The sequence below is a fragment of the Glycine max genome, chromosome 14, assembly GCF_000004515.6.
Source record: "Glycine max cultivar Williams 82 chromosome 14, Glycine_max_v4.0, whole genome shotgun sequence".
Taxonomy (NCBI): domain Eukaryota; kingdom Viridiplantae; phylum Streptophyta; class Magnoliopsida; order Fabales; family Fabaceae; genus Glycine; species Glycine max.
In genome coordinates this window covers 13,609,120-13,624,206 of record NC_038250.2, presented here as the reverse complement: position 1 = coordinate 13,624,206, position 15,087 = coordinate 13,609,120, and the positions used below count along the sequence as shown (strand labels likewise).

At 31.2% G+C, this 15,087-nt stretch overlaps 1 protein-coding gene and 1 pseudogene across 1 annotated transcript; both read right to left on the bottom strand.

Annotated features, from left to right (window-relative positions):
- Positions 1–3,046: 3,046 nt before the first annotated feature.
- On the bottom strand, positions 3,047–5,114 carry LOC100817395 (calcium uptake protein, mitochondrial). The gene is made up of 3 exons (XM_014766710.3): positions 5,097–5,114; positions 4,608–4,904; positions 3,047–3,993 (listed from the first exon to the last, which is right to left on the bottom strand). Exons 1-3 carry the CDS (start codon positions 5,112–5,114, stop codon positions 3,778–3,780), a joined length of 531 nt encoding a protein of 176 aa, XP_014622196.1. The 3' UTR covers positions 3,047–3,777.
- A 990-nt stretch (positions 5,115–6,104) lies between these two features.
- LOC106795797 (calcium uptake protein, mitochondrial-like) lies at positions 6,105–7,586 on the bottom strand (annotated as a pseudogene).
- Between the last annotated feature and the right edge of the window lie 7,501 nt (positions 7,587–15,087).

Genomic DNA, 15,087 nt, shown 5'->3' with positions numbered 1-15,087 from the left:
ATCATGCCACAAGAAAACTCAAAATCAATCAGTGTTTTGAGAAAACCACATTAACTCAAATTTGAGAGTCAAAAAGACCAAAGTAAATCTTTTAAAAAATAAAGAACCTTAACAAAATTTAATAATAAGATGAAAGAACAAAATATATTTTAATCTAATCATGAGGAAGAAACCTATAATATTGTCATTGCTCATGATTATTTTGGTCGATTGATCTTCCAATATGAGTTTCAACAATTCTTGTTCTTTACATTTCTTCTAGTAGGTATTTGGTTATCAATCTTTAATACAGATGTAGTCAACAATTCAATCTTCAAGTCCATGTATATGAAAAACATTTGTTGGAAAACTAATCCTTTTAAGTGAACCTTGATACCTCAAAATTACTTTGAACCGAAGGATATTCCAAATTCAGTGAAAAATCATAATCAACATATATGGATAGAAAGGAATACAAAGATTTTGTAATATATTGGATACTTAAATATCTTTTTAGTTCTTGTAATTTAGTATTTTTTTTTTTGTTTTTCATTCTTGTAAAAAAAATTTTTTTGTTTTTAGTTCTTGTAAACTATGTTTTTATTTTTTGTCCTTATAACACTTTAAATAATATTTTTTAACTATCCAAAGCACTATCTAAAATGTTTTAAGGTCTAAAAACAAAAAAAAACATAATTTACAAGAACTTAAAAAATAATAATTTGGCAGAATAGAAAACAAAAAAAAAGATTTAATTACAAATAGTAAAAAGATATTTAAACTTATATTCGATGCCTTGTAATTTACTCCTCTGCTTTTCTCCTCAAGGCTAACATCTCACCCATACAGCAATACCTAGGTACTGCATTGCATCAACATACATTGAAAATATTGTATAGTAGGCGTTCATAGTAGATTTACTACGATAGAAATCCTTAATAGTGTGTTTGGATGGAACAATTCAGCAAGGGAATTCATTTTTTTCAAGGAATTTAAAAGGATTCATGATAAAATAGCTTGTTTGGATAAAGTATTTGAAAGAAGATTTAATTTTTGGTATTTTTATGAATCATTTTGATTGACTAAAACAGTGAGATTTCAAATTCTCTCAAAAAATATAGAATTTGAAATTCTTTTTTCAGAGATTTTCACTCTAACTCGCGTTCTTGCTTGCGATTCTTTCTCGCTCAACACTCACAACTACGAGTGACCAAAGTTTTTACGGTCAACATCAACATAAGTTGTTTTTCACTAACGTTGGCCGAGGTTTGGGTTATTTTCTCACTGATGTCAAACATGGGAAATTTTTGCTAACGTCGGCCAAGGATTTTTTTTGTCGTTGTAATCTAGGTTTTTTCAGTTGATGTTGACCAATGATTTTTTTGACTGACATTGACTAGATTTTTTTGACTGACGTTGGTCATGACTAACTTTTGAGTAGACACCTGCTAGGGTTTTTTAGCTGACGTCTGCTAGGTTTTTCCAGCGAACATCAGCCAAAGCTATTTTTTAGCCAATATCGGCTAGAGTTATTTTTTAGTCGATGTTAGCTAAGGTGTTTTGGCTAATGTCAACTAGATTTTCTTAGCCGACGTCAGTTAGGATTTTTTTGCTGACATCGACTAGGGTTTTCTGGCTGATACTAGCCAGAGCTATTTCTTAACCACATTAGCTAGGTTTTTTGGTTGATGTTGGCTAGGGTTTTTTTTGCTAATACCAGCTAGGTATTTTTGACCGACATTGGACATGAATATTTTTAGTCAACATCGACTAGGTTCTTATAATCGACATCCACTAGAGTTTTTTCGGTCGACATCGATCAGAGCTATTTTTTAGTCAACATCAGCCAAGGCTATTTTATAGTCAATGTTGGGTAGGTTTTTTGTTCAACATTGGTCAGGGTTATTTTTTAGCCAACTTTGACTAGAGATTTTTCATCCAACATTAACCAATGATGTTTTTTGATCGACATCGGGTAGGTTCTATTGGTGGCATCGACCAAGCTATTTTTTAGCCGATATTGGGTAGATTTTTTTGTCAACGCCTGCTAGAATTTTTTAGGTCGACGTTGGCTAAAAATAGTGTTGGTCAATGTCGTTTGAAAAGACCCTAACCGATGTCGACAAAACAAACCCAAGCCGACGTTGGTAAAAAAACCTAGCCAACATCGACTGAATAATAGACTCAACCAATGTTAGCCGAAAAATAGCCCCAGCTGACAAATATTCCCGACATACTTTGACAAAAAAAACCCTATTTGATGTCGACCGAAAAATAGTCTTGGTTGGTGTCGGTTTAAAAACATCACTGATTGTGGTCAGGCAAAACAACCCTAGTTAAAATTATCAATATTTTGTATTTATAAATTATTAAAAATTGAAAAATATTTTTTAATTAATATTTCAAAAGTAGATTGTATTTATTTTCTATAAAGTTTAATATTAAAATTTCATCTATTTAAAATATAAAATTGAAATTTTGCATATGGAGGAAATTGAATTGCCCTATCCAAACAAAAAATTTAAAACGGAAGAAATTTGAATTGATTTATCCAAATAAAGTATTTAAAAAATGAAAAAAATTAAAATCAAATCAATTCAAATTCCCTGAAATTTTGAAATTCCTGATCCAAACACAAGGTAAGAGTGTGTTTGGATAGATAATTTTAACTGAGGAAAGAATTTATCAGAGAATTTAAATTTCTTTAATCTAAAATTCATTGTTTGGATGTTTTTTATGAAGAATTTAAATTTATGGAATTTTAAACAACTAAAAATGTGGAATTTTAATTTTCTTCTAAAAGGTGAGAAATTGAAATTCTCTTCTTGATAGAAGAACCTTTCAAAACGTTCGTGTATTTCCTTTATAACCTTCATCCTTCTTCTACCTGAAAGTTCCCGAAATCCCGTTCTCAAACTCACGACTCTTCCCTCACGCCGATGATCCTCTTCTTCAAGAAACACCATTTGAGCTCGTGAAGCGTTGATCAGGTGCGGGCGTAGGGAGACACATAGAATTGCACCCGCCAGTCATGGGAATAGTCGTCGCTGCCTATCACGCGGTGGAGATGCTCACTAGCACAGAGGACCTGGGTCATGCCCTGCGTCGTTGACTGAATGTTGTGGTCGAGTATGGTGGTGTATGCTATTATGTCCCGGTTTCCCTGGAACTTCCCATGCCGCATCAATATTCTTCTCTTTGGAAGCACACCAACCATATCTTTTTTTTTTTTTTGCATTCATTTTCTTTCACCCTCAATTTTAATTTTTTTTATCCAAACACAATTTTGAAAATAAAAGAATTTCAATTGAAATATTTGAAATTCTTAGAATTTAAAATTTCTCATAATTTTAAATTCTCTCATACAAACACACTCTAAAATATTTCATTGAACAGAACGAGTTGAGTACAAAGCTGGGGTACATACATGGCAAAATAGTTCCAGGTGTTGGGTATCAGCAATCAACCCAAAATCAACCGCACAAAGGGGGATAAACAGGTGACCACCTCAGTGATACATATTGACTATACAACATACTTGTTTGATATTTCCAAGCTATTAAAAAGTAGATTATTTATGTGTCCATCTTTTCTTTAAGGGTGCTGCAAAATAAGGTGATATCAGGAAGATCTGTGCTTGGCACACAAATGCATTTTATGGGAAGCTTCCAGTTCCAGACCAACAATCACAACCCATCTTTTCCTTTGTTTTTCTTTCATTTTTCTCTTCCCATCAAGGGTTCCAATCCATTTTGTTATGTCTGTTCTTGAAATGTTTGTGAAATTAACTTTTCTGCATCAGGAAAACATCCATGAAGATAAAGGGTTATGCATACGATTCCCGCCACAAGACAACCAGCCCATTATTCCTGTCTCCACGGGCTGTGCAACATCCTTTTCACGCTTGTGTAGCACTCTAACAAACTCATCAAAACTTAGGTTTCCATCCCGATTTGCATCAAACAAATGGAAAACAATTTCAACCACAATGTTCGAGAGAGATATGCCATATACCTGAAATTATAACAATCAGACAATATAAGAATTTGTTGTCCTCTTCATATAATCTACAAAAATTGCCCAAGGAAAGAATACTAGAAAAACACTTTGGTTAATCTAAAGTCCACACTCCAGATCATGTAATCAAACAATTGATAGCAGAAAAAAGGCTTAATTGCAAATTTGGTCCCCCTATTTATCTCAACTCACAAATTTGGTCTCCCTGTAATTTAATTCACCAATTGAGTCTCCCATTTTTTTGCAATCCAATAATTTTAGTCCCCAATCTCGAATTTGAACGTTGTGTGTCATGTTTTTATTGGACATTGATTAGGTGCACGAAATTCAATTTCCAATAAGAGCATGACACGTGACGGTCAATGTAAAAAATTAACGGTCAACGTCCAAATTTGGAGTTGGGGACTAAAATTACCGAATTGCAAAAAAATGGGGAACTCAATTGGTGAATTAAATTATAAGGGGACCAAATTCAAAAACTAAGACAAATAGGAGGACTAAATTTGCAATTAAGCCCAGAAAAAAAGATTTGTAACATTGTTTAGATGATATGAATATCTTATCCTCTATTACTACTATGTTGAGCACAAAATCAAAGATAAATGCCATACATGTGATGCTGCTCTCTGAAAATCGTCTCTTGTCAACAGGCCATTTACTTCTCCAAAACTGAAAAGGGCCAAAGAAAATGGCAGTAACTTTTTCCGTAGCTCTGCAAAGTTTTTTAAGTCCTCAAATGTGAGACGTGCATCCTTAAGGCGTGGATCATCATTCAATCCATCAACCCGTTCAAGCAACCTGCCTAGATGACTCATGTCGGCAGAAGCAACCATGGAGAGCGCAAAGTCCTTGGCTGATATGGTTTGTCGAGATTGGTAGTCATAATGAGCAAACTCCAGCCTCAGAATCTGCATAAAATATTACAATTGTCATGCATAACCACTTCTAAGGTCACTATAGAAAAGAATCTACATAAATGAATGGAAAAGAATAATCTAGTATATATAAAATTTATGGCAGGGATTCAAATCCACACAATCTTTTATGTAGAAGCATAAGTGTCAAGTTATCTCAATAAATCACAACCACATGTCACATACCGGTAGATAAACCCCCATAAGTAGTTAGTTACAATAGGTTGATTAGTTAGCATTTGTTAGTTATGTGAGATTGTTTGAACAAGGCCTGTGCCTATGAATAAAAAAAAGGGGGGGTTGAGACTTGAGAGAGGGGATCTTATCAAGTTGGAAAGGTTTGGACTCTTGAAGAGTGGGAGGAGGTCAGTCTTTCGAATACCCTGGCATTAGAGTAAGTAATTCATCTCTGGCTCTGTTACCAGAGTCCAGAGCGGTACTAGAGAATATTACACATTTTATCCCTTTTCTTCTCTATCCTGATCCAGTACTATCCCATAGACACACACCAAGCAGAATTCTAAGTATTTTCACTATCCTTGTGCTTGCTTTTCCCTTTCTAAGATCAAAATAGATCTAAAAGATAGCATGCCAGACCCACAAGTACAATCACCATATCTGACAAAGTTCCAAAGAATTATTGGCTTCCAAACAACTAGTCAGCATGATTCCTAATTCCTATAGTATTTAACATAACTAAGAAACTTAAATTTGCAAACAATAAAATTTCTTAAAACTATCTCAGATTACACATAAAAGCAAAATCAGTTTTTTGCAGTTCTTAATGCTATTATCACAAGTCTCAACTACCTCCAGATTAATGATATTAAAAACATAAAAGTATAAAGATCTTTTTCCACATGCATAATTATGCAATATATCATAAATGTTCAGACAACTTATAATACATGGTTTTCAAAATATGCGGAGCAGAAATGACAAGCAAACCATAGCCAAAACACCAGAAACCAAAAATCAAACTTATGATTTTACCTTTCCCTGCATTTTGGAGAGGGTGTTTAAAGAAAAAAAAAATTACCAAGACAAAAGACAAGAGCTTACCGTGCATTTGGAGGATGAGGAATCCTCCCTAACATAAGAGCGAAACACCGAATAAAATTATATAAACAGGATTAAGAAGAAAACTTAAGTGGAGTGTAGCTGCTTAATCCCTCAAAATATCATTCCCTACAAAATAAAAATAAATCAAACCCCATAATGACATGTTGTGATTGAAGCAACTAGAAATTTACCTCATCATGCAACTCTCAAAAAAATTTCAAATTTATCATGCTGGAGGCATCCATTTCCATCTTTATCAAAAAAGTATTCCACTCTCCATCTTCCACAGAATCACTCACCTTTAGGCCAATACGCAGTCCATCCCTGTGGTGAACACCCTGTCAATGACAAGATCGCATCAATGCCATCACTTTCTTGAATTCTTCCTTATTTATCTCCCTTCAAAATGGGGAAAACGAATTAATGTCATCAGAAGAGAGGTATAATTATAACAGTGGAAAAGCAAGCACCCACAGGGATGCAAATCCAATTCATATGTAGCTAGAATTACAATGCAACATTTTGTGTAGCCTTGAAATTGATGCCATCACAAGTTCACAACAAACTAATTGCAATATCCTCATGCTCAAAAAAATTACTGATTAATATAATGGTTAAAATGAGTAAAGAGAAGAATATACTGTAAAAGAAAGAATCACAATTTACAAAATATTAACTCGGGCTATATATACATTGAGACTACCAAGTGATACTTCACTTTCAAAGGAGTAGCACGAACAATAACCCATTATTGTGGACATCAAACATTTTAAATGCCACTGAAAAGCTTGATTCCAGGATGCTGAGTAGTGTTACAAAAAGGATATACCTGCTCCAGAGAAAAATAACAGCATTTGGACACACATACAAACATATAGATCATGAGGAGACAGATTGAAAAGAAAATGCAAAATAGAAGAAAAATAGCCAAATAACCTTAGTTAAAGTGGCAGAAAGCCCCTTTGAGGACTGCTTCATCCTCAAATCAAATCCTACATAAGCTGCCTTGCCTCCACTTTACCCTATCCCCCTTCCCATAACAGGTCTTAGACATCCTTTGTAATTAAAAAGGAAGGAGAAGAAGAAAAGAAAGGACATGTTTAGTTTGAGAAAACACTTTCTCTTTCCATTTCATATTTTCACAAACAAATACAAAATCATCACCTCATTTATAATTTGTTTAATGTTTTCAAAAGGCTGCAAAAAAAAAACACGAAAACAACACATTTTGTGAAACCTAACACACAAACTGCATACAATAAATAGCAAATTAGCAATTTGCCCAACTCCCCAATCACCAAAAAATAAAAACTTGACAGAGAACACAACATTAAGACAGAGGAGACAACTCTTTAAAAGATATCAGACCATCATTGTTTACATCAAAAAGCATAAAAAATTTGGAAGGAGGGCAGCGTAAATGGCCTGGCCTCCTTTCTCCTTCCAAGTATCCATCTCTAACAAGGTGGGATTCAGATGGAGGAAAACAGGAACCACTGCCCGCATTAGGTCTGCTGGTTTCATCAGAACTTCTCCTTCTGAACTACGATCAGATGCAAAGTACTCAAAAACCTTAATCAAAAGAGTAGTAGACGTTGTCAATGCAGTGATCATTTGAAAGCATATTACTTTGTGTAACATTAACCCAGTAATGTTATATTCTATTGTTAATCCTCATAATTCCCTACAAGATAATAATTAAACGAATTGGAAAAGCTATCTAATATCTTTTAAGAAAATAATATGCATTCAATAGTTTCTGTATCTAGTATGCAGGATGATTTGCACGAAGATGTTAGAGCCTTACAGGGGGGTTTAGAATTATTTTGTCAAGTAAAATTTAACCCAGCTTTTTCTGGACTTCTCTTCTCCTTTAAAGGAATTTAGGAGGAGCCAATCCAAATTCATTTTCTGAAAAATTATTAAAACATTATGCAGCTTATTTTTTATAAAAATAAAGGGAAAAAATAGCACTCATAGGAATGTTCAGTGAAATTATTTTAGAAAGAAAACAGAGAAATGTATACTCACTTTCCCTTCCTATGTATCTTCTCTTTCCACTCCAACCCACCCAAAAATGGGTGAACATTAATCATCCCTAAATAAAACCTAGCTTTTTTCTGTTTCCTTGTTCCCCACCCTCTCTCTCCTCCCATGTTCTATCTCTCTCCTCCCCTTCTTTCAAGTCACTTTTTAAGTAGAAAGAGGTACATCATCCATGATCAGCACATTATGGTTCCAACCAATTTCCGTGCGATACAACTGAGATTTCTGAATTCGCAAGATAGAGAGTAAATAAAACAAAACTGAATTATGTATAGCATGGACATTGGTCTAGACTCTAGACCATAGTACTCCGAACCATGTAATAATTTCCTTTTCTATCAGCTAGAGAAATTAAATTCGTCATACAATTTTTACTTTATTTCTAAAGTTCAGAGATTTAGCTTTAAAGTAAAAATAAATAAATCTAGACAAATCAACCGCAATTAAAAACATCAGTTGAATTTTTGGGCACGTAGAAAGATATTACAGTATTATGTTAAGATTAAATCACTAAATATTTACAGTCCGGAGGACTTCGCAATCTTATGCGTTTCTCATAGTTGAAGAAAACATTTCTCCTGAACGCATCTGCACCACACAAATCAATTTTAATTTTTAAAAATTAACAATACCAACTTAGAAAAAAAATTAAAAATTAAATATATTCATATATAATTATTACTTCATTTATCATATGTAATTATTAGTAGTGTACAAGTTTGATAGTATTAAAAAGTTGCGTAATTTTTGTTAATATCATTTGTATCAACATTTTGTGTCTTGCATAATAATAAAAATTTAGATAAATTGTTACTTTTGTCCTTGGTAGAATAATGCAGTGATAATTAGTTTTTGAAATAAAAAAATTGTGAAATAATTTTTGAAAGTGTAAAAAGTATTTATGTCATTAAGTGTGAAAGGTTAACTTTAATGGTCTGCATCAAATAGTGTCTAAACTTTATAATTTAATATTAAATTGATCTTAAAAAATTATAACTTAATGAAAAAATGATCCATGAAAATTAATGTATAAATTGAATTTAACTTCCCACTTAATGACAAAAACATTTTTGACACATTTTTTAGCATTTTGAGGATTATTTTAGAATTTTTATTCTTTCACATATTAAATTCAATAAATTGTCACTGTTTTATATTTTGAAGGACAAAAGTCATTATTTATCCTAAAATTCATATTTACCCAAGCAAAAATAACTTTCATCAATGATATTCGATTACAAAAGTCATTTTAAAAATATTTACGAGATATGAATTATAATTTAACTAAATATTATAATTTATATTCATCATAATATATAAATAATATTAATGTTGTTTTTTCGCACTGTTAATGTTATTTATTACTAGGAGAAATTCAAGCACTACATGTTTGACTAACCACATATTATATTTCTTTTAGAAAACTGTTAAATTTTTTAAAAAAGTTTAAAACAGTTGTTATTATATTATAATATGCAAGAAATAAAATTATTATTATTTAAAATAAATATTAAACTGTTGCAGTAAATAGCGTTTAGAATATTATTGATGATAATTAATATATTATAGTTATAATATTATAATCTTATATATTATAGTTTTTATTGTTTTATTTAAATATTGTAATAATTAATATATAGTATATAAATATATTCCATGTGTTACTTAAGGTTATTTTATAACACCTCAAATTCTTTTTTTGAAATATAACTTTAAAATTATTTAAATAATATATTCTGCGAAATACGCGTTATTAAATTTAATTTTTATTTTTAAGTTGATAAAATATCTCAATATTTCTTTCTAGAAAAAAGGATCACGTGCGTGCATATATATATACATATATATATATATATATATATATATATATATATATATATATATATATATATATATATATATATATATATGCTTGATTAAAGTAGGTGTTGTCAAAATGCATTCTCTATTTAAAAGTCATTTCAAAAGTTGTTGTCGTTTTTCTTTCATCCTCACACAGTGCTATGATAAAGTATAACTTATAAAGAATTAACTTATACAAAATTAAATGATGATAAACTAAAAAAAAAAACGTAATCATACATATTGAATCTCAGTGATCCTTAGGATATAAACATAAATGTATTGAAATAGTTTCTAGTGTTTGCAAGAAAGATAAAATATTCACTGTGCATCACATTATTATACAGTATCACCAAGAGGATTAATACAACAACATATCATGACATTGAGTATAGAAATCTCTCTACCCCACATATACCTCAAAAAGTGGAAAACAATCCTACACTCAGAACACTCACTACTGAAGACACTTAAACTACCTAGGGTGAAGTCATATCCTCATATGGGTTGCTCGTCTCTCAAGGAATCTCATTCCTTGTCAGACAAAATCATCTCTTCCTTGGATATCTCTTCATCACATACACCCTGGTAGAAAACAATCTCGAATGACGTGAGATCCTCATCATCAATAAAATCTCCAACATCCGCATAGACTTTAACGATCATATACTGACAAAAGGTAGATATGGTGACCCTCCCATTAACATCATGCTCAAAGAAGTGTCGCATGAACCATAGTGGGTTGTGTGACCGCTCAAATCCTAAGTAGATAATAATATGGTTAATGTCACACCGAGGAGTACACTCGAAAGGAACATGATACGTAACGAGTGCCTCTACGGTAATCAATGGTATCTGGGGCTCATCTGACAACAAAAAGTGGCGTCTGATGTAACCAAAGTGCATGTGAAAGGTGTGTCCTTCACTCCTCAAACGCCACAAACACACAAACAAAATCATAGTATTCAATTTACTTAACCAGTGTGTGTGATTGTCTAAGCAAACAACACTCTCGTGTTCTAAGCGCATAACTATCCCACTTATTTCACAATAGGGCCAAACCACTACCACCAAGCCTCCCAGGTCATGATGATCTTACACTTTTATGTGGATGATAGTCAATAGTGATCTCCACTTACAAATACATTGTACATCAATCCCCAGCTCCCAACTCAAAAAGTATAGTCTCAAAGCCAGTCAGGAATAGCAAAGTGAGGCTTGTGAACTTCCTGCGCCAAATGGCGGGTAGTCACCACTCGCTTATTCCCCTAGGTCCCATGAACCTCTGTGCTTACTACACCCCAGTGTACCTCTGTCCATCATCTACTTTCTCAACGCAACCTCACCATTCATGGATGGCATAGAACCTTGGATTCTTTACTCTTCTTTTGGTTCTCTTGCTCTTATCGTCGCGTCGTGTGTGTAGCCCTCATGCCACGTATGAAAAACATAATCAAACATTCACACAACAAGAAATAGAGGCAAGCATCAAACATACTACTACTCTCAGGAAATCAATCTCAATCTCTCAAGTAATAAAAAGAACACATCTATTAGTAGACAACATAATAGCTAAAATACAATCAACCCGAAATTATAACAAACAATTTATCAAGGGTCAGACACCCCCAGACCCAACCCAAAGTGCGTGCAAAAAAGATCGTCAATATATGTATAATGTCACATCAAATATAATTTGTCGAAGTTCACACTTTCACGGCCTTATTCATTCAAAACAATAGTAATTTAGAAATAAATGTTCAGCATGCTCAATCATGTTATTCAAAAATACAAAGCACAAAGTGCTTAATTCTAGTGATTTTATCAGTCTTAGTCTATTATCCTATAATTTTGCCAGAATCAATTCTTAACATTCCCTACTTCTTCCCCAAGATTTTTCCCATGTTCTAACTCCATTTTAAGCTTAAAATCACTAAATTAAGTTATCTGATACTCAAATTCCCTTGTTGTTCAGATTCACCAAATTTTATTCCTAAACTTTAATCAAATTTTCTAGGTGCTCTAAAAATTGATTTTTCCTAAACCTTATGTGTGACCCTACATTTTCATACCTAATAAATTCATTTTTGAGGTTAAAAATTCCAAAACAAACAGCACACATAACAGTACTAACCAGGTCAAATTCATGTTAAAATTGTAGCTTCCTAAAAATCTCTTTAACTGATTATGCTCATCACTTTCTCTAGAAGATTCCATTTAAGACGCACCATAAATCTGACCCTAGGTTTCAATACCCAAAGAACTCATTTTGGCATCAAAATTTCAAGAAAAATAATCCAGCATACAGTTCCAGGACAAGGCAGCAAGCATAAAAATTTCAAGAACACAACTACATTTTTGAAGCTAAGTTTCCATGCATCACATGGTTAGGATTTAAATTGGAGAGACCCCCCTTACCTCTTGCAGCCTCCACGTGAAAGAGAAGGGTACAACCAAATGAACCAATAATGAACTTCTCTTGAGTAAAAAACAAGCTTCAACAAAACTCAAGAGCATGAGAGAAAATTCAAGTGATGAAGAAGAATGAACAAGGCTAGAGTGAAGGGTGAACTTGCTTACCAACACTTCTAGGCTTCAAGATTTCTATATCATCCCTCAAGAGCAAGAAGAAGAAGTTTTGCTACTCTACCTAGAAGCTGACATGAAAATGAGAGGAAATGACAAGGTTTTGGGGTTTTAATGAAGCTTGTAAGTGTGCTTAAGGCTTTGGTCCGATGGATTAAGGTGTTGATTTATCTTAATCACTCAATTTTGATTCATGAATGACTCTTGGTAGTTCATGGAAACTGTGTAAATCAAGCCCACAATTAGTATGGTTTCCTTTTGAATTTTCTACTAAAAATGGTTAAAGTAGAGTTTTGTCAAAAATGGATATTCTTGCTTTTTACTAGAACTAGTAAATTCTATCCTAAACACCTTGATTATTGTGCTAATCTCCCTAGGATTACTTGTAACTAGAGTGAAACTCACATAAAGATTACTCTTACATAGAGCTAAATTACATTGTCACTCAGGATACAACACAATTTTGTTACATAAAGAATCTTCGTTCAGATAGTTTCCATATCTCTGTCAAGTTAGACTAAACAAATTATTTACACTAAATATAGACACACACACATATATATAGCACGAAAATTATGCATTTAAAATTATATAAAGAATAAATTAAATCACACAAACACAAAATTAAATTACACTATAAATTTTCATTGTCTAACTCACCACATTGTCACTTTACACAGTGTAGCAAAATAAATTAAGAAAAAAATTTGCACAAAAATTATGCATTTAAAATTATATAAAGAATAAATTAAATCACACAAACACAAAATTAAATTACACTATAAATTTTCACTGTCTAGCTCATCACATTGTCCAAAATAAATTAAGAAAAAAAAATTGAAGGTGTTACAATTTCTAGTGAATTTCTAAACAATAAATGTTTAAATTAAAAAAAAATTGATGATTATAATTGATTTAATTAAATTTCAGGTGGACTTATATATGTTACAATTGAATTATTTAATATTACAAAAAACTTTTTTGATAATGTTACAATTAAATTATTTAACTTTTTATATTTTGTCTTCTCTAATTTTATATTTTTTTAACCCACTGCTTATTCTATAAAAAAAAAAACATTACTTCTCAACTTTTTTTTTTGTATTTTTAATTATTTAATATTTAAGTTATTTGGTTTGTTATATTAAAATTTTATGATTTTAATATTTATGTCATTATTTGTATATATATAATAATTATTATCATTAAATTTTTAAAAATATATTGGGAAAGATTGTAAAATGAAAATAAAAGCAGGAAAAACAAGTTTACCTAAAGGCTATATTTTAATTTCAGTAACTTTATCATCAAGTTAGTAGGTAATTAATTTTAGCCCTTCCTATTAATAAATAGGAAGGGTCTACCTAATTTCAGTAACTTTATTAACTTTGTCAACTATGGATAATATTCAAAAAGTAGAGACTTGAGAGGGTCTACCTCCAGTTTCCACGCGTTGCGCGTCCCTTACCAGACCAAATTGTGAAATTACTGCAAACTAACGTTTGGTCCAAAGTGTGTAGTCTGTAGCGTAGAAGAAACATGTTTAATTTGGGATAAAAATTTAAATTTAACATGAGATAATATTCAAAGTTGTTTGTTAGAAAAGAGAAGAAAATATGAAAATTTAATATTTTTCTTTTTATTTGATTATGTAGAAAACAAGAAAAAACATGTATATAAAACAACTTAGGCATTCCTTTTTTTTTTTTTTTACAGCAACTTAGTCATTCCTACAAAAGGAAAAAGTATAAAAAAACAAGGACACTTTTTTTTGGTAAAAAAATAGTTAATACAAGATGTAATCTGAAAAGAATAATTCTAAGTTCCCCTATAATGTCATTTTGCTTCCTTTGTATGGTAAATATTGAAAATTAATATATTGTTCTCTTGCTTACTGAAAATTAATCCCCCTATAATTCCCAGTTAAAACAAATAAAATTATTATTTGATTACGAGATAATAATTTAAAAGAAAGAAATAAAATAAAAATAAATAATGAGATAATATTCAAATTGTTTGTTAGAAAAGAAAATATTAAATTTTAACATTTTTCTTTTTATTTGATTATGTAGAAAATAAGAAAAACATGTATATAAAACAACGTAGGCATTCCTAAAAAAAGGAAAAAAGTATTAAAAACAAGGACACTTTTTTCGGTAAAAAAAAATAGTTTATGCTAGATTTAATCTGAAAAGAATAATTCTAAATTCTCTTATAATATCCTCTTGCTTCTTTTGTATGGTGAATATTGAATGCATTTTATATTTTTGAGACATTAAATGTATTGTTTTTATTTAAAACTTTGTTTATATAAAATAGTATAAAAAATTAATAGGAAATGTGGTATTACTCATTAGAAAAAGTCTTATAAAAAAGAGAAACAATTCATATAAAAAAATCCCATAAAATCCTATAGAAGAATCATGTAGTATTTGTCTATTGCATTTTTCAAGTATAAATGGCATCTATTTTTTCATAAAAACCAAAGTAAAAATGTCATCTATTTCTTTTTTTACTACCTCATTTTTGTTTTCTAGAATTCAATAATATTGTACATTTCACGTGAACTGGAAAAATTCCTGCAGCAAAATAGTTAGTAAATTTCAATAAAATTATGAAATTTTTAAGGCAGCATTTTCAA

What these genes read in the sequence shown, in the direction of transcription:
- LOC100817395 (XM_014766710.3), bottom strand. An exon ending in TTCAGAGAGCAGCATCACAT is followed by an intron (nt 3,994 to 4,607) that starts GTATGGCATTTA and finishes TTATAATTTCAG; the next exon opens with GTATATGGCATATCTCTCTC.